Source organism: Malus sylvestris, chromosome 15 (genome assembly GCF_916048215.2).
Source record: "Malus sylvestris chromosome 15, drMalSylv7.2, whole genome shotgun sequence".
Classification (NCBI taxonomy): Eukaryota; Viridiplantae; Streptophyta; class Magnoliopsida; order Rosales; family Rosaceae; genus Malus; species Malus sylvestris.
Window position 1 is genome coordinate 34,143,781 of NC_062274.1, and position 27,182 is coordinate 34,170,962.

A 27,182-nucleotide genomic window follows, 5' to 3' on the forward strand; every position below is an offset into this window, starting at 1 on the left:
GCAAACTTTGAAAACTAGCTTGGACAAGGCTAAAGGTTGTTGGCCAGAATTTGTACCCCAAGTTCTTTGGTCATACCACACTTCGTATCGGACATCAACAGAAGAAACCCCATTCTCACTTGCCTTTGGTACAGAGGCAGTTGTCCCAGTTGAGCTTGAGCAAGCAACGTTCAGAGTCCAGAACTACGTGCAAAGTGAAAATGACAAACAACTTACCCTCAACTTAGATCTAGTCAAGGAACACAGAAACCAGGCTCACTTGAGGAATGTCGCCTACAAGCAGCGCATCTCCAACTACTATGACTCAAGGGTCAAACCTCGTTCTTTCAAAGTGGGGGACTGGGTATTGAAGAAAAGATTACTCTACGACAGAGTTCCAAGTGAAGGAACACTTAGTCCAAACTGGGATGGACCGTTTGAAGTTGTTGGCATCAGTCGCCCTGGCTCCTACAAGCTTAGAAGCTCCGATGGCAAGACCCTTGGCCATCTATGGAATGCTGATCACTTGAAGTACTATTACAAGTAAACTCACATTGTACAAGTGTTACACTTCAGCCGTTCGGCATCCTATGTAACGAAGACTATTTGGCATGAATTCAATAAAAAGGTGATTTAGACAACTTGATCATAATCCTCTTACATTCCTAGCAATGAAACACTCGGGTTTAAAGCTTCAACATGAATGTTTCCAACATGAAACAAAGTCTAAGTGCATGTCAACAAGACTATACAAATAAACGAACAGCTTCACAGTATATTCGTTCAATCATACATTCCAACACATTCATACATAAGCCAACTATGCTTTGAAAGGGTTCAACATATTTTGTGTCATTCGACACTTGTTACAATGTGCTTAGACACCTTGCCCTTATTCTCACCAACCAGGTGATGAAATATGAAGAAGGAACTCATCTTCATGCCACCAACCAGGTGATGAAATGTACAACCCGTACTTTAATATCATTTGGCAACTTGCCATTCATGCCACCAACCAGATGATGAAATGTACAACCCGTACTCTCCTTCATGCCACCAACTAGGTGATGAAATGTACAACTCGTACTCTAATATCATTTGGCAACTTGCCACTCATGCCACCAACCAGGTGAAGAAAGAACTCATTTTCATGCCACCAACCAAGTGATGAAATGTACAACCTGTACTCTCCTTCATGCCACCAACCAGGTGATGAAATGTATAACCCGTACTCTAATATCATTTGGCAACTTGCCATTCATGCCACCAACCAGGGGAAGAAGGAACTCATCCTTGTGTCACCAACCAAGTGATGAAATGTGATGAAAGGTAATGAAGGAACTCACCCTCGTGTCACCAACCAGGTGATGAAAGCTGATGAAAGGTAACTGCTTGATTGATAACTTATTCGTGTATGTTTATTAAGAGTGCACACTTAGTTTGCATGCATGAATATGATGCTAGAGTATAAGGGAGTTTCACCTAATAGTTACAAACTTATATTCACAAGTAGTGGAGGTCGCTTATAAACGATCGCGTTAAATGAATTCTTGGCAGGAGTTTCATGCTCATCATAGTAACGAATGCCTCGTCAATACTTATAGTTTTCATAATGCTTAATGATCTTTGATTGTATCTTTATTGTGCTGTTCATGTAAAGGACTTTTGAAGAATGCTTGAATTGTTGTATGCGTTTTCCCATCCAATTCAATAACTTAAGGAGAACTTGAAGGTTAATTTAAGTGGACTTCATTAACCTAGGGTGTTGAGTTTCATGATTTATCAAAAGAACAACTGAAAATTGGTTTATGTGCAAGTGTGTCATGTGTGGAGAAGAACCCTCTAGCTAGCCCATCATCCATAGTTTACCCAAATTCGTCCAAAATCTGTTTTAGTTTACAATCTGTTTGTTTTGTTTTCAAATTCGTCAAAATCAATTCCCCCTTTACTTTAAAGTGTTTTATTAGTAAAAATCTGTTTTGATTTGTGTTTTTTGTCTTGAGTCAAGTTAGAACCTAATTTCGTCCAAAACCATCCCTAGAGTCAGTTTAGAGTCTAATTCATTGTTTTAAGCAGTTTTGAGTCTTTTAAACTAGTTTTGAGTCGTTTTAGTTTGTATTGCATCTTTTGAGTCTAGTTTGGTGTTTTAAACTTAATTTTACGTTTTTAAGTCAGTTTCAAGTGTTTTAGCAATCTCTCCTAATCCCCGGCCTAGAACAATCCCTACTTACATTCTTTACTACAATTGACAACAAGAGGGTTTAATTTGTGTGTTAAGATAATTTTCGCATCACTTCACCTACAAAAGCTTCACACTATCTTGATCAAGATAGTGTGAAGCAAAATCAATTCATGGTGCCCAACAAAGCTTGACCCACAAAAGCTTGACCCATAAAAGCTTGACCCATAAAAGCTTTACCCACAAAAGCTTAACCCACAAAAGTTTCACCTACAAAACTTCAACACAAAAGTTTCACCTACAAAAACTTCACACTATCTTGATAAAGATAGTATGAAGCAAAATCAATTCATGGTGCCCAACAAAGCTTCAACCTCAAAGCTTCACCTACAAAGCTTCAACACTAAAGCTTCACCTACAAAGCTTCAACACCAAAGCTTTACCTACAAAGCTTTAAAAAATATATATATATATATATTTTCGGAAAATCGAAAATTCAAAAATTCGAAAATTCAAAAATTTGAAAATTCAAAAAAAAATAAAAATTGCCTAGGCCTCCTCTTCTCTAGGCCTAACAACTTTCATAACAAATATATATGAAGAATGAGTTTTGGACTACCACTTAGAAAGGAAATGCCTCATTCGTCAACTCCCTCGACCGGAGACTTGGGGGACTCCTACCATATGCTACTACACCTTGATACTCGGAAGTCTCACGACCACTCAGTGACTTGGATTTTTCAAGTCTCCAAACCAGAAGTTTTCCTCACTCGGGAAAGTAAGGAAGCACTACCTCAACCTACATGCTTCACTCACAAAGCTTCAGCATACAAGCTTCAACAAAAGGAAAAATTCAAAGAACTTAGTGAAGAAGGCCTTATTGTATTTAACACAATACGTTGAAATGAAGTAAAACTTGTTTATTGATATCTCCGATAAGTTACAAATATGTACATATACATGAATCAAAATAAACAAACAAGAGGGAGCCTTCACAAAGGTTGCTCAGGAGAAGTCTTAGCAGTCGGCAGAGCCCCAGATCGAGGAGGCACCAGAGGGTGATTATTTAGAGCCTCAGTACTAGGCAGAACCCCAGAAAGAGGAGGCACCAAAGGTTGATCATTTGGAGCTTCATTACGCGGTACAGCCCCAGAAGACGAAGGCAATAAATGCCTTTGGAACAAACCCACAAACCTCTGATGATCAAGTAAAATCTGACCATCAGATTCCTGCAGCTGGTCGAGCTTCCTCTTCATGTTTGTAGCATAGTCATGTGCGAGCCTGTGCAACTGTTCATGCTTGAGCCCTCTGATCTCCTGTTTGAGACTTATCACTTCAGCCGCCAATGATTCAACTTGGCGGGTTCGAGCAAATAGGCGTTGGGCCATATTAGACACAGAACCTGCACACTGAACACTGAGAGCCAGAGAATCCTTAACAGCCAACTCATCAGACCGTTTGGAAAGTAGTCTGTTATCTTTGGGAGTGAGAAGGTTCCTGGCAACCACCGTAGGGGTCATATCATTCTTCATCACAGACTCCCCAACGGTAAAATGACCAGTAGGGGATAAGAAGGATGGGCGCCATATGTTGTCTTAAGAAGGTATGGTTGCCTCTTCATCAAAGTTCAAGTCAAAACGACGGTCGGATGGGCCAGACATTCTCAGAAATGATGAAAGAGAAATGAGGTGCAATAAATCTCTGAAGTAAGGGAAAAATTCCTACAAGCAATAACTCTTTGAATGTACTCCTTGCACAGAATTGGTGCCCTTATAAAAGAAAGGGCAACAGGGCTGTTGATTCAAAAATCGAAGTGGCACCACTCTCCGGATTCCGAAGAGGCACCACTTTCCGGATTTCGAAGAGGCACCACTTTCCACACGCAACATCAGCTTCTCGGGTACCACAGATAACTTTGCCAAAGATCTCTGACAAAGTTTAGACACATAAATTCTGAAGGTCCAGCTACCCTACTATTACCCACAAGGGTAAAGGAACAGCACCACTGCTTAATAACTAAAAAGTCCAAATATGTGTTAACCTCCGTGCTCCGTGGCAAGGCAGACTGGCAAAAATACCCAACATTTACTCACATTCGAGAAAACACTCCCAACATGATTGCTTTCTCAAAAATCGAAGAGGCATCGTTCTCTGAATCTTGAGAGTCAGATCCCCGACAGGATTGCTTGTTCAAAAATCGAAGAGGCACCGCTCTCTGAACTTCGAGAGCCAGATTTCCTTGGATAAAGCTTGTCTGCAATCTTCACACGCAACATCAGCTTTCCAAATACCACAGACCATTTTTTCAAAGCGCTCTGACAAAGTTAAAACATTTGAAGCTTGCAGTTCCTACTACATTACTATGACCAAGAAGGGTAAAGAAATAGCATTATTACTTGCTTAAAAATCGAAGAGGCACCACCCTCCGAATCTCGAGAGCCAGACTTCCAACAGGATTACTTTCTCAAAAATCGAAGAGGCACCGTTCTCCGAATCTCAAGAGCCAGACTCTCAACAGGATTACTTTCTCAAAAATCGAAGAGGCACCGCTCTCTGAATCTCAAGAGCCAGACTCCCAACAGGATTTCTTTCTCAAAAATCGAAGAGGCACTGTTTTTCGAATCTCGAGAGCCAGATTCCTGACAGGATTGCTTGTTCGAAAACCGAAGAGGCATTGCTCTCCGAACTTCAAGAGCTAGATTTCCTTGGATAAAGCTTGTCTGCAATCTTCACACGCAACATCAGCTTTCCAGATACCACATACCACTTTTTCAAAGGGCTCTGACAAAGTTAAAACACGTGAAGCTTGCAGCTCCCACTACATTGCTACGACCAAGAAGGGTAAAAGAATAGCATTACTACTTGTTGTTAGGGAGACTTCTATATATGTCGACCTCCATCTTCCACAGACAGGCAGACTTGCAAAAATGCTCAACCCTTCCTCATATCTGAAAGGGCACTCCCAACGAAGCCTCTCGAAATACTCAGCATTCTTCCCCCCAATAATACCTATGCAAACCAGCCATACCAGAGCAAGAGTATCTCATATCATCAGGGTTAAAAGTAAAAGTATCACATATCATGCTTTTTCTCTGTCTTTTCCTTTGGCCTTGTTCTTACCTGCAAGACAAGGAGAAAGAGAGCAATCAGTCAGCACTTGGAATCAAGCTTCTAGTCAGGAACTGACTGCCTGGAACCCCTTGCCCGATTACTTACCTGACATTGCTCTCGAGTACTCATCTTCAACATCTTATGCTTCTAGAGACGATACCACATATGCTTGAGGAACAGATAGGGCAAGTGAGAAGGATACAAGGAAGTATGTGGAGACAAGCGTAACAGAACACGTGCCGATACATCCACTACTTTGTCTAAAGAAAAAGTATCCCATATCATCAGGGTCAAACGTACTCTAGATTTGATGGACTTGTTTTGACCCTCAAATTCTTGAGTCGACCTTATACTCTGGAGGAAACCAGAAAACCCTCCAGCCCAGTTCAAGAATAAGCATGTGGAAAGTTACTTCTTCAAAAGCAAAAGTATCTCATATCATCTCTTCTCCATTTGCTTCTCCTTATCCTTGTTGCTGTTTACGACACGAGGAGAAGGAGAACAATCAACCGGAAGCCGAAGTCGAACCTCCGATCCAGGTTGCTTGCTTGGAAGTCTGATTGCTTACCTTGTCTGTTACCTCTTTCGGCAAATCTCCTAGCTCGGCCACTTAGGGGACTCCTACTATAGGGTTTTGTATCGCACTTGACCAAGCCCGAAACTACAAGTAAGCTTCAAGTGAAATTGATACATTACCTTGTACATCTTCATCGGTTAAAGATACCACCCCTGGATGGAGGAAAAGTACTTCCAGAGAAGATGCCACATCTACGTATGAAACAGATAAGGCAAGTGAAAATGATACCACACTTCGGTACTTAGAAGTTTTGTGATTACTCAATGGCTTGGATCTTGCAAGTCCCTAACCGAGGAGCTTCCCTCAGTTGGGAACTTAGGGGAGCACTGTTTGTACCATACTTGACCAATCCCGAAACTATTGAACACCGGTCAACGTTATACCATCAAGGACCCAGAAGAGTTTCCCTCCAACCAGGAGGCCAATCACAGCGCGACACGTGTCGACATCAGAAGCCAATCATAGCGCGACACGTGTCAACATCAGAAGCCAATCACAACACGACACGTGTCAATGTCATAATGAAACTAGAAACTCTCTTCTATAAATAGAGATCATTCTCTCACAATATTTCTTAATGTCATTTGTACTAAATCATTCACTAGTACTCACTAAAAGAGAGCTTGAACCTATGTACTTGTGTAAACCCTTCACAATTAATGAGAACTCCTCTACTCCGTGGATGTAGCCAATCTGGATGAACCACGTACATCTTGTGTTTCCTTCCCTGTCCCTATCCATTTACATACTTATTCACACTAGTAGCCGGAGCAATCTGGCGAAGGTCACAAACTTAACATTTTCTGTTGTACCAAAGTCCTCACTGATTTTGTGCATCAACACATATCAATAAGATCATTTAGTCATTTAATTGTATAAAAACAAATAAACGGATTCTGTAAATGCATTACAAACCGTATATCTATTTGTTACGAAAACAACCTTAGCTTTAATTGATTTCTTGGAGAATTTGATATTTATAGAGCTATTAATAATATGAACAATTCCGATGATAAACAAAAGTTTTGTAAATCGACCATAGAGTATTTTGAGGATGAGGTCCTTGTCAACCATGAGTAGCTAAGCATTATTCTATTTAGAAACCCAATTCTCAAAGCTCACCCTCATTGTCGAAGAGACAATTAGAGGCCTGATTTGCTAAGCTTATTGACGATCAATGGTAGTTATAAGGTATTATTGACTAATGGCGGATCTAAAAATTTTTCATCATGGGGCTAATAAAAGACAGGTGTCTACTCGGGCCTCTTTGAGGAGAAAACCTCTTACTTAACTGAAATATGAATCGCTGCTATGACATTACAAAAATAAGTTACATAAAACGAAAATTGCTCCTCTTCGACTTCTGGAAATTAAACATATGAACTCAAAAAAATAGATTACGCCGTTCAACCTTCCACCCCAGTGAGGCCATGGTGGATAATCTTGCATGCAACCAAGGTTCACAGGCGATTCAAATGCTTGTCAACCACTCCCTATCACTTTGACTAAAACTTAAGAAATGAGGTAAATTACATAAAACTACATCAACTATAGGTTGAACCATAATTTCATACATCATGTTTTAAACATTACAATGTCATACCTTAACTTACGAATTCGTTGAAATGTCATATTTTCTATCAATTTGGTTGTTAAATTGTGACATGGCAAGAGCGGGACCCACCCAATTGCCAATTGGAATAAAGAAATTAATTAAATATTAATAAATTATTAATTTTTATTTAACCTAAGCAAAAACTCTCTCCTTCGATCTCTCCAGATCGCCGGTCGTTCCCCTTGGTCCTCCTTCACTCCCTCCTCCGTCCCCCTTCGTCCTCCCTCACTCCCTCCTCCGTCCCCCCTTCTTCCTCGTCCTCCTTAAACACAGCCAAATTTCCTTCACCAAAAACATGAAACAACACCATGTAACTTTCAAGACTTCAAAAATTGCAAAATTCATGAAAATTTTAGAGCACATTACATACAAACCCAGATCTGCCTTCAAAACCAATACATTCCATAACAAATCCACACCAAAAAAAATACCAATAAATTCAATTACAAATCCACACCAAAAGCACATGCGAGAAGCCAAAAAATTATAAAATTTCACAGAAATCCGTTCGGCGATGTGAGGAGAGAGAATTGCAGGCAATGTGTGCGAGGAGGAAGACTATGAGAGCTGTATCAATGTGATGAGGATCCGCCATTTTCAAGAGCATGATCTCGACTTTTACTCTGTCTCGGCACTCACCACCTGCCCTCCACGCCGTGCACTCATCGGCCTCTACTAGTCTCTCTCTACCATGGTCATCAACCACAGACCTTCCAAGCGCCCAGGGAGGAGGTCGATCTCCCCAATATTTTCGCCTTCCCTCCAAAACGGCACCGTGGAGCCCCAGCCATTCCTCAAGGTTCGTCAAACTGCTGAGCTCCGGCTCCCTGCTTGAGGGAGTGTTCGATCGAATAAATACTCGATCGGCGATATAGAGCTTGACGGCCTGGAAGGCGACTTTGAGTTGGTCACAGGGGATGGCCGCGCATTTCGGGTAAGCCGGCGGCAACTTTGGATTTTTTTAAGAGGGAGGCGGTGGGAACACGAGGAGATATATATTGGAAGATGAGATAACGAGAGACGTTAGGTTTCGTCGGAGAAGAGAGAGACGTAATGATATTGCAATGTTTAAAACATGAGGTATGAAATTGTGGTGCAATCCATAGTTGGGATAGTTTAGTGTAATTTAAACTAAGAAATAGCAGCAATACTATACCATGTCCTTTGTTACCCTTTCTACACGCCCACATTCGAACATATAAGTTTCAAGCTTCAACGGTATACATATGATCTGTGGTTTTTCTTGCTTTTCTTAAGTCTTTCAACGTTAGGCCTGTGCACTAGAACAATGTCTTGCATTTAGTTAGTGACCGCAGATCTGCAACTTACAAATAAACTCTGGAAAAGCCCGAACAACTAAAAATAGGTCGTCCCCTGCGAAAACAAGAATATATGAGCGAAATAATGGTCCAACTGCAGAGATGAGACTGAATCGTACAAGTTGGCCAATAAATAAGTGAGTGCATGAATACAACAAAGGTTAGCATCATATGAATATTGGACCACGGAATCAATTCGTGCGTAATTGAAGGTTGACATTCAACGTAAAACACAGTTAAACTGTACAGAGGTCCATATGAGATAGGCATAGCTAATCCAAAACAGTAAACAGGTAAAATATGGAGTGCAGATGTAAGTGCTAAACTCAGTAATACTGCACAGAATTTACCTGCTTTTATATAGTTCAATGCAACCTTTTATCCAATTTTTGCCTGTAAATTGCTAAACTCTGCATGCAAAAAGTGTAGCAAGCAGCAAATAAAACATCTAGTGATGATGACTTGAAAAGGAGAAAAATTGGACTGCTAAGATTAAGCAACAAAAGAGCAGATTCATAGAGAAAAACAGAAGGGAATATAAATATAAAAAAGTAATTTTCTCAAATTCATCACCGTCGTAGATTGACCCAAAAAGACCTGTTTTGACATCTAATATTGCTTCTTGTGCCAACCAAACACAGATCAGAGTATCAGAGACAATTTTATTTCAACTGAATTACTATCCTGATCTCCCAACAAGGGACAGGTACAAGATTCAAAAATAATGTGGGCTTAATTTTTTAAGCCAGTTTTCCACGGCGGAACCAGTTTTCCCTCTATGGGCTATATCCACTACCAAAATTAAAACTATACCCCAATAAAAGCCTAAGAGTAGATATTGACTGAAAAATCTCTAAATTAGAATTTAGAAACAAAATTATAAACCATATTACAAGAATACTAGTAGAAGACAAATTGGAGTATTATGAAGAATAAAACAAGCAATGCTGAAGAAGAAACAAGTTAATCATAGATATGAATTGGATTGGCTGGAACTCAACTAGCTTTGTTTCTAATTCTTAATACTAGGATGGGCTATAACCCACCTCAGACTTCCTGGATCTGTCCCAGACTCAAAAAAAACCCCTTTAGTTGATTGTTCCCTTTGTCTTGCTGAAATGCCTTCTGCAACCGATTTTTCCCCTCCTGCACACCCTCCATTTATCTAGCCATTCGATTTAATAAATAAGAGGACTGAGGGCCAAAACTAGAAGCGACGTGCATAAAGTAATGAAGAGTGCATAAATCACTTCCCATACACTTAATGATGACAAATTCTGAAGGACATGTGTGACCTTTTACTGCCTTGGCTAAACAGTGTTGAGCCATGTTCAAATTATCATGACAAGACTAAAGTAATATATAAATTTAAAGCAACTTCGTGAAAGAGTAGACACGAAGACTATATGCCTCTTTTTTTTGGAACGAGCACAACTGAAATCGGCACAGTACAGTAGAGGAAGGAAACAGGTTGGGGACATGAGCATTGTGCGGCTCTAGGGGGAATTTTTTCATGAGAACGAAAGAACCCTACTAGGCACAACTCATTTAATATTATTAAAAGATAAAGAAAATCTAATAATCAAATTCAATTGGCCACAGCTTAAGTCAAGGACTATTACAACCAGAGCAAAAAGTAGTGTGAATTTTCAATTAATTTTAAGATTAATTTGCCTATAAAAGTTCAAATTTTGAATTGAAACCAGTGTTCATACTTTAACCCTTTCAAGTAAAGCTTAACCCTGGCTCTTTTGATAAAAGAGCTTTCAAAATATATAGCCTGAACAGTCTCCAAACCTCTGCTTACTTGGGATTGTTTGAATGAACCCACTACCCCACTTCCTCGAACGCCCCAAATAATTGAAATGAATTTGAAGGTATTAACACCGTTATAGCTTATAATGTAAGGATACACACAGCAAGCTAGGTTTCAGGATTGCAACAACTTATATGAGCAGAAAAATTAATACCTTAGTATAAGCATAAACACCAGGTTCTGTAGGTCCAACTGGGCTTCCTCTCCTCATAAACTCTCCCTCCTTAAAAATATAGAGCAGTGGTACTCCGGTTGATAACTCTAAGCTAATAACCTGTTTGACATGAAATACTGACAATTACTTTTACTAATATAAAATAAGGAAACCTAATGAAAAAGGCTTGAAAACTTTGAGTTTTAACGATAAGGACAAAAAATAAAGGGTAAAGTGAATAGTACCAGGATTGACTTTTTAGTGTAAAAAGTGAACAGTACCGGGAGCTTTTCGTTCAAGTTCCCTATAAAATATTCATAGGTGGTATGAAATTTTGGAAGTATGGTTTGTTACCTCTTGAGAAGTTAATCTCTCGAGATACATAATAATAGACCTCAATGAATTTCCGTGGGCAGCAACCAGAACGTTCTTTCCAGATTGTAGTTGTGGTTCAATCTGCAATGTAATTTTTTGTCCAGGTACTTACTATTAGGTAAAATATGATTTCATTTCATAAGAAATAATATTACACTTTGGGTGTTTATATACAAGTATATTGTAACCACTAGACAAGCAAAAAGTAACAATCTAACAGAAAACTTAACCACTAAGTAATATCTCTAGATAGTGTAGTTACAATATTATCCTTTATATCCCCCCTCAAACGAAACTGAGGAATCCGAAGCGTTTGTCACGGAGATACAGAAAACTGGACTTGGAAAGAGATTTAGTACAGATGTATGCCACCTGATCTTGAGTGCAGATGAAATGCACAGAAATCTGCTTGGCCAAAACTTTTTCTCGAAGTAGTGATAGTTGATTTCCACATGCTTTGTCCGAGCATGAAAAACTGGATTCTTAGCAAGAGATATAGCAAGAGATATGAAAAACTGGATTCTTAGTAAGGAATATCCTATGTCAACCAACAATTGACAAATCCAGGTAATTTCAGAAGCAGTATTTGCAAGTGATCTGTATTCAGCCTCAGTGGAGGAGCGAGCTACCGTTGGTTGCTTCTTAGCACTCCAACTAATTAAAGAGTTGCCCAGAAAAACACAATAACCTCCAGTTGATCTTCGATCAAGGGCACAACCGGCCCAATCAGCATCAGAAAATGCAGTGAGAGTTGGAGGAGTAGAACACTTGGAGAACCATAAGCCAAGATTGATGGAACCCTTAAGATACCTGAGAATACACTTAACAGCCTGAAAATGAGAAATGCGAGGGCTGTGCATGAATTAGCAGACAAGATTGACTGCAAAATTAAGATATGGTCGTGTCCAGGTAAGGTACTGGAGAGCACCAACTAAAGAACGATACTCAGTTACATTATCAAGTAGAGGAGACTCATGATCAAGTTTAGAAGTGCTAAGGGGTGTACTGCATGGTTTAGCGCCATATTTGCTTTGGATAGCAAATCCAATATATACTTGGTCTGAGAGATAAAGATACCTGAAGAAGATCGTTTGACTTCAATGCCAAGAAAGTAATGTAGAGCTCCAAGATCTTTGATAGGAAATAAAGAACTGAGCTGTTGGATCACTTGTTTACATGCTCCAGCATTAGGACCAGTGACCAAAATGTCATCCACATAGATGAGAATGAAAACCAAATCGGGAGCCTTTTTAACGAACAGAGAATGATCACTGTGAGATCCTACAAATCCAAGAGAGTGAAAAGCCCCATGTAGCTTCTCATACCAAGCTCTCGGAGCTTGTTGTAAACCGTACAATGATTTGTGCAAGTGACACACATGAGAAGGCTTAGTAGAATCTTCAAAACCAGGAGATTGGTGCATGAACACTGATTCAGATAGGCTACCATGTAAAAAGGCATTACTAACATCAAGTTGGTTTAAGAACCAATCATACTGAGCTGCAAGAGTAAGGAGAAGCCGAATAGTCACTGGTTTGGCAACATGACTAAATGTTTCTGTATAGTCAAGACCTTCCTGTTGGTTGAAACCCTTTGCAACTAACCGAGCTTTATACTGGTCGACAGTACCATCAGGTTTTCTCTTAATACAAAACACCAATTTGCATCTGACAGCATTTTGTGAAGAAGATTGAGGAACAAGGGACCAAGTTCAGTAGAGAGAAGTGCAGTGACTTCTTCCTGCATTGCTTTGCGCCAATGAGGATGCTTTGAAGCTTGAAGATTGGTTGTAAGTAGATAATCTACTGAAAGATGAGAAGGTAAGGGGTGTTTAGTGGCGGTGAGGGCTTTAGGCTTGAAAATTCCCGATTTGGACCTTGTTTGCTTTGAATGAGTGTTAATGGGTTGGGTGAGGTTGGTGGTTATAGGTTCGGAGACTGCTACAGGAGGACTTGGAAGAGGCGTGATGGAAGGAGCAGAGTGTAAGGAAGAAGGTGAAGGTGAAGTGGAAAGATGTATTGAGGAAGTGATAGGTGAAGTGATAGGTGAAGTGATAGGTGAAGTGGTAGGGGAAGGATGAAAAGTAAAGGTTAAAATTGAAGGAATGGAGGATCCGGAGCTAGAAGGTGAATTTGTGGCAAGTGTGAGAGGCAATATATGATGAAAAGGAAAGCTGGATTCATTAAACAAAACATGTCTGGAAATGTACAGTCTTTGGGTGGCAATATCAAGACACTTGCACCCCTTGTGATTCAAGCTATAGCCAAGAAAGACACAAGCCTTGCTTTTAGGATCCAACTTGGAGGATGTATAAGGCTTTAACCAAGGGAAACAAGCACAGCCAAATACCTTCAAAAACACATAATTGGGTGGACGATGAAACAATGATTCCCAAGGAGATGATCTAGAAATTGTAGGCAATCAATTGATGAGATAGATTGCAGTGGTAAAGACCTCAACCCAGTAAATGTGAGGAACTTTAGAAGCTACCAAAAGGGTTCGAGCAGTCTCCACTAAATGGCGATGCTTGCGTTCTGCACACCCATTCTGTTCGGGGGTGTGTGGACAGGTAAGTTGGTGCTGAATGCCATGTTGAGCCAAGAAAGTTGAGAAAGAGGTACTCAAGAATTCTCCACCAGAGTCAGACCTTAAGGCAATAATCTTTGTGCACAAAGCATTTTCAACCATAGATTTGTATTGAATAAAATTGGACAGTACATCAGACTTGTTTTTCAAGGGATAGAACCAACAATATCTTATATAGTCATCCACAAAAATGACATAATGCTTGAAACCTTGATAAGATGTGACGGGTGAGGGGCCCCAAACATCAGTATGAATGAGTTCTAAAGGTTTGCTAGTTGTAGAAATAGTAGATACAAAAGGAAGCCGAGAGCATTTGCCTAACGCACAATCTGAGCAGAAAAACTTAGCAGCATTAGGTAAAACTGAAATACAAGATTGAGAGACTAGTTTATTGATAATCTTCACAGAAGGGTGACCCAATCTGTTGTGCCAGAGATCTCTTGAGGCTGTCACAGAGGCAATAAGAGCTTTAGGAGAACCAGTTGTTGAGGAGGAGAATGGAAATGGATAGAAACCATGCTGAACAAGTCCTTTAAAACACATCCTCCTCAAAGAAAGATCCTTCACATTGAAGTAGGATGGATAAAGATGCAATGAACAATGATTGTCAATCAGAAACTGATTTGCAGATAAAAGATTGTGTTTTAAAGCAAGAACATATAAGACTCTATTCATATGAAACACACTATTGGGAGTATGCAAAATAGTAGAACCAGAGTGAGTGATGGGCAAACCTTTGCCATCACCAATGTACACTTGTTCAGGACCTATATAAGCTTCAAGGTTTTGCAGAGTAGCATAAGAATTGGTCATGTGTGAAGTGGCTCCAGAGTCCACAATCCAAGTAGGAGTGGAGGATGATGTGTTTGCCACCATTAGTGAATGAGAAGATTTGCTACCATAGGCTGGATTCATGTGGTGAGGACAATCACAAGCCTCATGATCAAACTGATGACAGATTTGACAAGAATTCTTCTTATTGTAAGAGAAAGTAGTTCGACCTCAACGATTAGAACGCTGATTAGTATTGTTAAAACAATTGAAGTTACTTGACCTTTGATTGTTAAAGAATCGGGAGTTGCCACAATTGAAGCTGCCACAATTGTGATTACGATCCAGTCTATGACCTTGATTAGTGAAGGTAGAAGACTGAGCAACAAAGGCCTGAGAGTTAGGGTTTGATGCAGGAAGTGGAAGTATACCAGCAGTGAACCTGAAACTATGATAAATCAGATCCACTTTTCTTGCGATTGGCCAACTGGATCTCTTTGCTGAGGAGCAAACCATGTAGTTCATCAATTGTGGTGGATCCAAGGCGAAATTGAATAGCATCAACAAACGAATCATACTCGGGAGGAAGACCATGAAGAGTGACCGAGATCAAATCGGAGTCTTCAACCGGAGAACCAGCACTAGCAAGTGCATCAGCAATGGCCTCAATTTGCTGAAGATAATGAGCAGCAGTGGATTCACCTTTGGTAAGATTACGAAGGCGAGATCGAAGCTCATGAATGTGGGATTGAGAAGCCGTGGCAAGTCTGGATTCCAATTTCGCCCAAAGTTCATGAGCTGAATTCACACCGACAGTATAAGGAATGAGAGATTCAAAGAGCGTAGAGTTGATCCAGATGAGAATATTCTGATTATTCTCATACCAAGAAACATAGGCAGGATTAAGGATGCGATTTCCTGAAGAATCAAGAGTGAACTGAGCCGGCGCCGCCATGGATCCATCAATGAGACCAGTGAGATTATACCGGCGAAAAATTGGAGCAAAGAGAACACTCCAGGTTAAGTAATTGGTGGTGGTGAGCTTGATCGACACCATGGATCCAATGTTTTGGATCGTAATGGAGGAAGAAACGGAAGAATTAGGGTTTGAAGGTACAGTCGGAGAAACCGATTCCGACGAAGGAGATGCAGAGGTCGCCATGGACAGATAGCGATGAAGGAGGATCGAAGAACACAAACAACGATCAAGAAATTAGAGACGAAGATCACGCTACGAGCAAGAAATCAAAGAAGATCACAAAAGGAAGCACGACGGTTGGGATCGAAGAAAGAGGAGTTGCGAGACAGAAGGGCGGGTGATACCATATTAGGTAAGATATGATTTCATTTCATAAGAAATAATATTACACTTTGGGTATTTATATACAAGTATATTGTAACCACTAGACAAGCAAAAAGTAACAATCTAACAGAAAACTTAACCCCTAAGTAATATCTCTAGATAGTGTAGTTACAATATTATCCTTTATACTTACACATCAACATGAGTTGAACCCCTAGAACATATACCCAGCTTTATATGGGAATTGTATGTTAAAATCAGATATTGGAACTTATCTGCCTACCTGTTCTTTAAAATAGGCTACAGCTCTTTGAGAACACATTTCCAAACTCTCACCACTGGGGGGAGGAATATCAAAACTCCGACGCCACTCATGCACTTGCTCTTTTCCATATCTTTCAGCTGTCTCCAGCTTATTAAGACCCTGTAATTCACCATACCTGTAGAATACAACAGCTGGTAATGCTATCTTCTCAAATTTTGTCAAATCTAAGAGGAATCAATGATAAGTTAAAAGAATAAGAAAGCACATTCTTTCGTTTAATTGCCAAGCAGTTATAACTGGAATTGATTGCTTTTTAGTATCCCCACTGTAAATTTGACTCCATGTTTTTGCCTGTATACTCTCGTTGTGCACAACAATTGGCACCTGAAAAGCATAGCATACATGTTTTTGTGAATTTGATCTTCAAGTAATAGTTTATATGTCTTTCTCTAACAAAAAGCAGTCAAAGTCATAAGGTAAGCATAACGTTAGAATATCTAGAATTCTAGATATTAAATGGTATGGCCAAAAGTCGGCTTGCTTGCCCTCTCTCCTTTGAATCTGTCTTGTAACACTGTTTAACATTATTGCGTGGCAATTAACATTAAAATCACCTGTACAGTCAACCTGCCAGATCATAATCATGGTAACAAGCTTGTGAGTGCGGCAAGACGTTTAAACTGACCTCCATGGTTTAAGTAGCTAATACATGTTTTGTTGTTAAAACCTCAAGGTTAGCATTGTAAAGAGTATAGATTAATGAGCTAAGGAACCAGATCAACAAAAATCATCATTTTCCAGAATATGCATTATACTGGTTTTCTATGATCCACATCATACAGGCAACAGAGGTCTCTAAAAGTCCCTGCGTGGTAGATAAAAGCATGAAACAAGAACATTTGGGTGGATAGTTCCAAGCAACATCAGTCAAAAGTCTAGATCCAAAACGTCAAAAGTCTGGATACCAAATAAAAATGGATATAACTTCATATGAATGTCAACATTTGAAGATCTTGTTGAAAAGGTTCATATGAACTTCTACAACATTTTCTAATCTCAAAATGAACACTTGACTGTGTTCTATACATAAACGTTATAAATCAGTGGATGGCGACAACAAAATACATGTTATCTCTAAAATTAAAATATATGTTATCTCTAAAACTATGTTCAAATCTTGCCATAAATATGATATTCATATATACCAACATATTGGTGCTTAACACCCTCCATGTGTTGATCAATGAACCAATTATGTACTTAACACATTACTCCTTTTCATAGTAAGGATTCAGCATCTCAAAGGCAAAATTTGTGCAAATAAAAATCTCAAAAATTGAGCAAAGATACCTTCTTGCGGTGGTGTTGAGTCATGGCAAGCATAGCTGTCATCTGTGCACGAATAAGCGAAGATGTGTAAATCATATCTACAGGGATGTTGCTGATTCTCTTACCAGCTTCTATTGCTTCATCAACACCTTTCTTGGTTAAAGGCACATCAACACAACCGGTGAACAAATTCTTCTCATTCCACAAAGATTCACCATGACGAATAAAGATCAAAGAACTTTCACCTGCAAACAAGAGTGTAGCCACAAGAATTAGCAGAGAACTCGCTGAGTCACCCAAAAGAATTAACACACTTGATGTCTTTTGAGCATTAACTCCGCCTATGTCTTACATGGCCGGTCCCAAGCCCGGATAAAGGAGGAGGGGGAGGGCGTCAGGTAGTCGACAGCCGGCACTCCATGATCACGTCGAATCCTTATGAAAATGAATCCAGAACAAAATCGCGCTAAAGCTAGGGCGTCACCCGTAAGTGGCGCGCTGTGTGGCCTGAGCACAGTGATAAGTGAGCAAGGGTCGCTGTATCTCCATCGGCACCCGGATGCAGTGTTAAATGAGCAAGGGGGCCATAGAAACTTCTTTTCGAACGACTCCACTCAAAGTTGTTTGGGAGCATATGCTCCTATCAACTTTACCCGGGACACACAAAAGAAGTACTTTGATCCTATTAGACGGGGGAGGGTGAAGAAGCTAGGACAGAAGGGTAGAGTTCAAGAGAGCAAAATGCGTTTAGGAACGTGGAATATAGGAACCTTAACGGGAAAATCTATGGAAGTAGTGGAAGTTATGGTGAGGAGAAGGATAAATATTATGTGCCTACAAGAAACTAAGTGGGTTGGTAGTAAGGCAAAGGATCTAGAAAACTCAGGGTTTAAACTTTGGTATTCGGGCACAAATAGAACGAGAAACGGTGTTGGCATCATCGTGGACAAGACCTTGGTACAAGATGTTGTAGATGTCAAGAGGGTAGGAGATAGAATCATGGCAATCAAGATTGTAATAGGACAAGAACTTATCAATGTGATTAGTGCGTACGCACCTCAAGTAGGGTTGGATACGAGTTCGAAGGAGAAATTTTGGGAAGATCTTGGAGACTTGGTGCAAGGAATTGCTCAGACGGAGAAGTTATTTATAGGAGGAGATTTAAATGGACACGTGGGCAGGGAGACAGGCAACTATGGAGGTTTTCATGGTGGCCATGGTTTTGGGGAGAGAAACGAGGATGGGGAAGCTATCTTGGATTTTGCAATGGCATATGATCTCTTCTTAGCCAACACCTTCTTTAAGAAGAGAGAAGAACATGTGATCACCTACAAGAGTGGGTCGTCAAAAACACAAATAGATTTTCTTCTAATGAGGAAAGGGGATCGTATAACTTGTAAGGATTGCAAAGTTATACCAGGAGAGAGCGTGGCTAATCAACATCGCTTGTTGGTGATGGATGTACATATCAAAAGAGTAAGACAAAAGAACAAGACTTGGAAGTGCCCAAGGACTAGATGGTGGAATCTAAAAGAAGAAAAACAAGCCATTTTCAAAGAGAAGGTAATCACCCAATGTGTGTGGGATAGAGAGGGGGAAGCTAGCCAAATGTGGGATTCCATGGCTAGTTGTATCCGAAAAGTAGCAAAAGAGGTATTAGGAGAGTCCAAGGGCTTTGCCCCACACCAAAAGGAATCTTGGTGGTGGAATGAGGAGGTACAAACAAAGGTGAAGGCTAAAAAGGAATGTTGTAAAGCCTTATACAAGGAGAGGACTGATGAAAATGGTGAAAGGTATAGAAAAGCGAAGCAAGAGGCGAAGAAAGCTGTCAGAGAAGCTAAGTTAGCGGCTTACGACGATATGTATAAACGACTAGATACCAAAGAAGGAGAGTTGGATATCTATAAACTATCTAGAGCAAGGGAAAAGAAGACAAGGGACCTAAACCAAGTGAGGTGCATCAAGGATGAGGATGGAAATGTTCTTGCTACAGAGAACGCGGTTAAAGACAGATGGAGAGGTTATTTTCATAATCTTTTCAATGAAGGACATGAAATGAGTGATTCTTTAGGGGAGTTGAGTAACTCAGAAGAGTGTAGAAACTACTCTTTTTATCGTCGAATCCGGAAGGAAGAAGTGGTTGTAGCTTTGAAGAAGATGAAGCATAAAAAAGCAATAGGCCCAGACGATATACCAATCGAAGTGTGGAAACTTTTGGGAGAGACAGGTATAACATGGCTCACTGACCTTTTCAATAGGATTTTGAAAACGAAGAAAATGCCAAATGAGTGGCGAATGAGCACTTTGGTGCCTATCTACAAGAATAAGGGCGACGTACAAAATTGCATGAACTATAGGGGTATTAAGCTAATGAGTCATACAATGAAGCTCTGGGAGAGAGTCATTGAGCATAGATTGAGGCAAGAGACACGGGTTTCGGACAACCAATTCGGGTTCATGTCAGGGCGCTCAACCATGGAGGCAATCTATCTCTTACGAAGATTGATGGAAAGATATAGAGATGGGAAAAAGGATTTACACATGGTCTTTATAGATTTGGAAAAAGCGTATGATAGGGTCCCAAGAGACATTCTTTGGAGGATTTTAGAGAAGAAAGGAGTACGAGTAGCATATATCCAAGCTATAAAGGATATGTATGAAGGAGCAAAGACTGCCGTAAGAACTCATGAAGGACAAACCGAAAGTTTTCCCATAACTGTAGGATTACATCAAGGCTCATCCTTAAGTCCTTACCTTTTTGCGTTGGTAATGGATGAGTTAACACGACATATTCAAGATGATATTCCTTGGTGTATGCTTTTCGCAGACGATATAGTGTTGATAGATGAAACTCAGGAAGGGGTAAATGCAAAGCTTAACCTTTGGAGAGAAGTGTTGGAATCTAAAGGTCTTCGCCTAAGCCGATCAAAGACAGAATATATGGAGTGCAAGTTCAGTGCAAATGGAGGCCAAAACGAGTTAGGGGTGAGGATCGGAGATCAAGAAATACCAAAGAGCGACCGTTTTCGTTACCTAGGATCTATCTTGCAAAAGAACGGAGAATTAGATGGAGATCTCAACCATAGAATACAAGCTGGATGGATGAAGTGGAAGAGTGCATCCGGCGTGTTGTGTGACCGCCGTATGCCACTGAAGCTCAAGGGAAAATTTTATAGGACGGCAATAAGGCCGGCGATGCTGTATGGCACAGAATGTTGGGCGGTGAAACATCAACACGTACACAAAATGGGTGTAGCGGAGATGAGGATGCTTCGTTGGATGTGTGGGCACACGAGAAAGGATAAGATTAGGAATGAGGATATCCGGGGTAAAGTAGGAGTAGCCGAAATTGAAGGAAAGATGAGAGAAAATCGGTTACGGTGGTTTGGACATGTGCAAAGAAGGCCTACTGACGTTCCGATTAGAAGATGCGACTATGGGACAGAGGTTCAGGGCCGAAGGGGTAGAGGAAGACCTAGGAAAACTTTGGAAGAGACTCTAAGAAAAGACTTAGAGTACTTAGATCTAACGAAGGACATGACACAGGATCGAGCACAATGGCGTTCTAAGATTTATATAGCCGATCCCACTCAGTGACTTGGATTTTCCAAGTCTCCAACCGAGAAGTTTTCCTCACTCGGGAAATTAAGGGAACACTACCCCAACCTACATGCTCCACTCAGAAAGCTTCAACATACAAGCTTTAACAAAAGAAAATTCAAAGAACTTAGCGAAGAAGGCTTTGGTGTATTTAACACAATACGTTGAAATGAAGGAAAGCTTATTTATTGATATCCCCGATAAGCTACAAATATGTACATATACATGAGTCAAAATAAGCACACAAGAGGGAGCCTTCACAAAGGTTGCTTAGGAGAAGTCTCAGCAGTCGGTAGAGCCCCAGAAAGAGAAGGCACCGGAGGGGGATCATTTGGAGCCTCAGTACTGGACAGAACCCTAGAAGGAGGAGGCATCAGAGGTTGATCATTTGGAGCTTCATTACGCGGTACAGCCCCAGAAGACGAAGGCAATAAATGCCTTTGGAACAAACCCATAAATCTCTGATGATCAAGTAAAACCTGACCATCAGTTTCCTTCATCTGGTCAAGCTTCCTCTTCATGTTTGTAGCATAGTCATGTGCGAGCCGGTGCAACTGTTTATTCTCATGCTTGAGCCCTCTAATCTCCTGTTTGAGACTCATCACTTCAGCCGCCAATGATTCAACTTGGCGGGTTCGAGCAAATAGGCGTTGGGCCATATTAGACACAGAACCTGCACACTGAACACTGAGAGCCAGCGAATCCTTAACAGCTAACTCATCAGACCGTTTGGAAAGTAGTCTGTTATCTTTGGGAGTGAGAAGGTTCCTGGCCACCACCGCAGCGGTCATATCATTCTTCATCACGGAATCCCCAACGGTAAGAGGACCAGTAGGGGAGACGAAGGATGGGCGCCATATGTTGTCTGGAGAAGGCGGGGCTGCCTCTTCAACAAGGTTCAAGTCAAAACGACGGTCGGAGGGGCCAGACATTTTCAAAGGTGTTGAAGAGAGAAGAGGTCGGACAAATCAAGATCTTAGAAGTGCAAGAATGAAGCTTCTACTGGTGGAGATTCAAGTGTGCTTTGGAACTTAATGCCAGCCCCTATAAAAATCTGCACTCGACGAAGCTTCAGAAATCGAAGAGGCGCCTGCTCAGAAATCGAAGAGGCGTTTGCTTTCTCAAAAGCTGGGCTGCTTAGAGATCACGAGGGTTGATCTCAGAAATCGAAGAGGCGTTTGCTTTCTCAAAAGTTGGGCTGCTCAAAGACCACGAAGGCCGATCTCAAAAATCGAAGAGGCGCTCGCTTTCTCAAAAGCTGGGCTCCCCAGAGACCACGAGGGCCGATCTCAGAAATCGAAGAGGCACCTACTTTTCCAGCCTTTTCCAGCCTTGTCAGCACCTGTCACACGCACACTCAGTTTTGCGGAAATTATGGGCATTCTGTCAAAGACTTCTGGGGAAGTAGAAAACACATGAATCTTACTGTTCAATCACCCACTTCTCACACGCAACAATAGCTCATGGGTACCACAGATAACTTTGCCAAAGTTCTCTGCCAAAGTTGAGCACGTGAAGCTTGCAGCTCCCACTACATCGCTCTGACCAAGAAGGGTAAAAGAATAGCAAAGAAACAGCACTAACAAAGTTTAGACCCATAAATTTTGAAGGTCTAGCTACCATATTATTACCCACAAGGGTAAAGGAACAGTACCACTGCTGGATAATTGGAAAGTCCCTGTGTGTCAACCTCTGTGCTTCGTGGCAAGGTAGACTAGCAAACATGCCCAACCTTTACTCACATTCGAGAAAACACTCCCAATAAGATTGCTTGCTCCAAAATCGAAGAGGCACCGTCCTCCGAATCTCGAGAGCCAGACTCCCAACATGACTACTTTCTTAAAAATCGAAGAGAGGGTAAAGGAACAGTACCATTGCTGGATAATTGGAAAGTCCCTGTGTGTCAACCTCTGTGCTTCGTGGCAAGGTAGACTAGCAAACATGCCAAACCTTTACTCACATTCGAGAAAACACTCCCAACAAGATTGCTTGCTCCAAAATCGAAGAGGCACCGCCCTCCGAATCTCGAGAGCCAGACTCCCAACATGATTACTTTCTCAAAAATCGAAGAGACACTGCTCCCCGAATCTCGAGAGCCAGACCCCCAGCATGATTGCTTTCTCAAAAATCGATGAGGCATCGTTCTCCGAATCAATCGAAGAGGCGCTCGCTTTCTCAAAAGATGGGCTGCTCAGAGACCACGAGGGCCGATCTCAGAAATCGAAGAGGCACCTACTTTTCTAGCCTTGTCAGCACCTGTCACACGCACACTCAGCTTTGCAGAAATTATGGGCATTCTGTCGAAGACTTCTGGTGAAGTAGAAAGCACATGAATCTTACTGTTCAATCACCCACTTCCCACACGCAACAATAGCTCATGGGTACCACAAATAACTTTGCCAAAGTTCTCTGCCAAAGTTGAGCACGTGAAGCTTGCAGCTCCCACTACATCGCTCTGACCAAGAAAGGTAAAAGAATAGCAAAGAAACAGCACTAACAAAAGTTTAGACACATAAATTTTGAAGGTCTAGCTACCATATTATTACCCACAACTGTAAAGGAACAGTACCACTGCTGGATAATTGGAAAGTCCCTGTGTGTCAACCTCTGTGCTTCGTGGCAAGGTAGACTAGCAAACATGCCCAACCTTTACTCACATTCGAGAAAACACTCCCAATAAGATTGCTTGCTCCAAAATCGAAGAGGCACCGTCCTCCGAATCTCGAGAGCCAGACTCCCAACATGACTACTTTCTCAAAATCGAAGAGAGGGTAAAGGAACAGTACCATTGCTGGATAATTGGAAAGTCCCTGTGTGTCAACCTTTGTGCTTCGTGGCAAGGTAGACTAGCAAACATGCCCAACCTTTACTCACATTCGAGACAACACTCCCAACAAGATTGCTTGCTCCAAAATCGAAGAGGCACCGCCCTCCGAATCTCGAGAGCCAGACTCCCAACATGATTACTTCCTCAAAAATCGAAAAGACACTGCTCTCCGAATCTCGAGAGTCATACCCCCAGCATGATTGCTTTCTCAAAAATCGAAGAGGCATCGTTCTCCGAATCTCGAGAGCCAGATACCACAGACCACTTTTTCAAAGTGCTCTGACAGAGTTAAAACATGTGAAACTGGCAGCTCCCACTGCCGTGCTATGACCAAGCAGGGTAAAGGAATAGCATTACTACTTGTTGTTAGGGAGACTCCTAAATATGTCGACCTCCATCCCCAACGGACAGGCAGACCTGCAAAAATGCTCAACCCTTCATCATATCTGAGAGGGCACTCCCAACGAAGCCTTTCGAAATATTCAGCTTTCTTTCCCCCCGATAATACCTCTGCAAACAAGCTATACTAGAGCAAGAATATCTCATATCATCAGGGTTAAAAGCAAGAGTATCCCATATCATGCTTTTTCCCTGTCTTTTCTTTTGGCCTTGTTTTTACCTGCAAGACAAGGAGAAAGAGAGCAATCAGTCAGCACTTGGAATCAAGCTTCCAGCCAGGAACTGACTGCCTGGAACCCCTTACCTGATTACTTACCTGGCATTGCTCTCGAGTACTCATCTTCAACATCTTATGTTTCCAGGGAAGATTCCGCATCTGCTTGAGGAACAGATAGGGCAAGTGCGAAGGATACAAGGAAGCATGTGGAGACAAGCGTAACAGCACACGTGCCGATACATTCATTACTCTGTCAAAAGCAAAAGTATCCCATATCAGCAGGGTGGAACGTACTCTAGATTTGATGGACTTGTTTTGACCCTCAAATTCTTCAGTCGGCCTTATACTCTGGAGGAAACCAGAAAACCCTCCAGCTCAGTTCAAGAATAAGCCTGTGGAAAGTTACTTCTTCAAAAGCAAAAGTATCTCATATCATCTCTTCTCATTTTTCTTCTCTTTATCCTTCATGCTGCTGCAAGATGGGGAGAAGGTGAACAATCAGTCGGAGCTCTGATTGCTTACCTTGTCTGTCACCTCTTTCAGCAGACCCCCTAGCTCGGCGACTTGGGGGACTCCTACTACATGGTTTGTATCGCGCTTGACCAAGCCTGAAACTACAAGTAAGCTTCAAGTGAAATTGATACATTACCTTGTGCATCTCCACCAGTTAAAGATACCACCCCTGGATGGAGGAAGAGTACTTCCAGAGAAGATGCCACATCTACCTATGAGACAGATAAGGCAAGTCAAGACGACACCACACTCCGATACTTAGAAGTTTCGTGATCACGAGATCATTCTCCCACAATATTTCCTAATGTCATTTGTACTAAATCATTCACTTGTACTCACTAAATGAGAGCTTGAACCTATGTACTTGTGTAAACCCTTCACAATTAATGAGAACTCTTCTATTCCGTGGACGTAGCCAATCTGGGTGAACCACGTACATCTTGTGTTTGCTTTCCTATCTCTATCCATTTATATACTTATCCACACTAATGACCGGAGCAATCTAGCGAAGCTCACAAAAAGCGATCGTTTTCGCTACCTAGGATCTATCTTGCAAGAGAACGGAGAATTAGATGGAGATCTCAACCATAGAATACGAGCTGGATGGAAAGAGTGCATCCGGCGTGTTGTGTGACCGTCGTAGGCCACTGAAGCTCAAGGGAAAATTTTATAGGACGGCAATAAGGCTAGCGATGTTGTATGGCACAGAATGTTGGGTGGTGAAGCATCAACACGTACACAAAATGGGTGTAGCGGAGATGAGGATGCTTCGTGGGATGTGTGGGCACACGAGAAAGGATAAGATTGGGAATGAGGATATCCGAGGTAAAGTAGGAGTAGCCGAAATTGTAGGAAATATGAGAGAAAATCGGCTCCGGTGATTTTGAACATGTGCAAAGAAGGCCGACTGACGCTCCGGTTCGAAGATGTGACTACGGGACAGAGGTTCAGGGCCGAAGGGGTAGAGGAAGACCTAGGACAACTTTGGAAGAGACTCTAAGAAAAGACGTAGAGTACTTGGATCTAACGGAGGACATGACACAAAACCGAGCGCAATGGCGTTCTAGGATTCATATAGCCACTTAGTGGGAAAAGGCTTTGTTGTTGTTGTTGTTGTTGTTGTTGATGTCTTTTGAGCATTGTTGGTAATACCGTGGGAGGTGGATAAAATTGGATCAGTTGTCGAAGCTTGAGAAGATGATGAACGAATTACATGCAGTCTACATTGTCTAGAGCTACGTTCTTTTCTAAGCAAACCAACATCGACCGCAAACTTCTTAGAAATAAATCTGAAAGATGACTGCCTGCAATTTCTAGCAGAGTCAGTCTCACCAACAGAACCATGGAGCTGAATGACTCCAACAGGATGGCGGAAAGCCGTGGCAACCATTCTGATAATATCCAGAAAAACCCCATCATCAAGAACCAAACCATTTCATCCTCTTTGACAATGCAGAGTTTACAAAAAGTAAGAGAATGGAATCTAATTCCATCATCAAGAAAATAATCATACATCGTCATTCAATTGGGTTTTTTTATATAAATTTACATAAAGTTGAATTCACTGAAAACACATAAAAGAAGTTCGGATTCATGGGAATAAAAGCTGCAGAGTTAGATTTAACTACACAGGACAGTGAGGACACAACCAACCAACTTAAATGAAGAAGATGTCCAGATCGAAATTTCAATCCAAAAATCTCAAACAAGAATAAAAAAGACGCAAACTTACTCACATGAATAGAAAATGGGTCTGTGACCTCTGGGAAATCTGAAAGCTTTGGAGGGATCAATGCCTTGTGAAGAGAGAGAGAGAGAGTGAGAGAGAGAGATGGCAGTTTATACAAATTACGGTGGTGGGGGACGAAGGGAAACACAGAATCGGAAAGAGGTGGCGGATCTCTTGTTCAGTTTTCCCCACGGCAAAAACTCCACTTTTTACCAACCCCTAGCGTAATGACGTCGTAGCTCCTTTTAATCTAATTCACAAAGAGAAGTGCTTTTTACACGCAATAACCTGACTTTTCTCTGCAAATCATTGTGTACTATGTTAGGGTAAAATTGTCAATCCCTGACAAAATGCCTGAGTCTGTAATAGCTTAAACTTGTTACATATTTACAATTGTAATAGTTTTAGTCTAGGGAGGTTTCTCACACTTTCAATGCGAAGATGTTACCAAAACGCGATACTCATTCAGGTACGTTTGCATGCATGCATCCAACTACATTCATCTATATCCATATACT

The 27,182-nt window shown here is 41.2% G+C and overlaps 1 protein-coding gene across 21 annotated transcripts in view; it reads right to left on the reverse strand.

Annotated features, from left to right (window-relative positions):
* The window catches only part of LOC126604244 (2,3-bisphosphoglycerate-dependent phosphoglycerate mutase 1-like), a 33,366-nt gene extending 6,455 nt beyond the window's left edge, over window positions 1–26,911 (reverse strand). The window contains exons 1-10 of one of the 21 annotated variants that reach the window (XR_007616530.1): window positions 26,672–26,903; window positions 26,088–26,326; window positions 17,401–17,624; window positions 16,316–16,434; window positions 16,069–16,225; window positions 11,105–11,206; window positions 10,751–10,870; window positions 9,827–9,945; window positions 9,131–9,190; window positions 8,625–8,741 (exon numbers count right to left, since the gene is read on the reverse strand). Coding sequence is in view for 19 of the 21 variants with exons in the window: in XM_050271403.1 (XP_050127360.1) it covers window positions 11,392–11,955; window positions 16,069–16,225; window positions 16,316–16,434; window positions 17,401–17,624; window positions 26,088–26,325 (1,302 nt within the window). In the remaining 2 variants the exon portion in view is untranslated. Of the gene's footprint in view, window positions 1–7,100; window positions 7,744–7,772; window positions 9,191–9,826; window positions 9,946–10,750; window positions 10,871–10,995; window positions 11,207–11,239; window positions 11,956–16,068; window positions 16,226–16,315; window positions 16,435–17,400; window positions 17,625–26,087; window positions 26,327–26,667 lie in introns of those variants that run through there. The other 20 variants (XM_050271416.1, XM_050271408.1, XM_050271406.1 and 17 more) reach the window with 20 other exon arrangements.
* Between the last annotated feature and the right edge of the window lie 271 nt (window positions 26,912–27,182).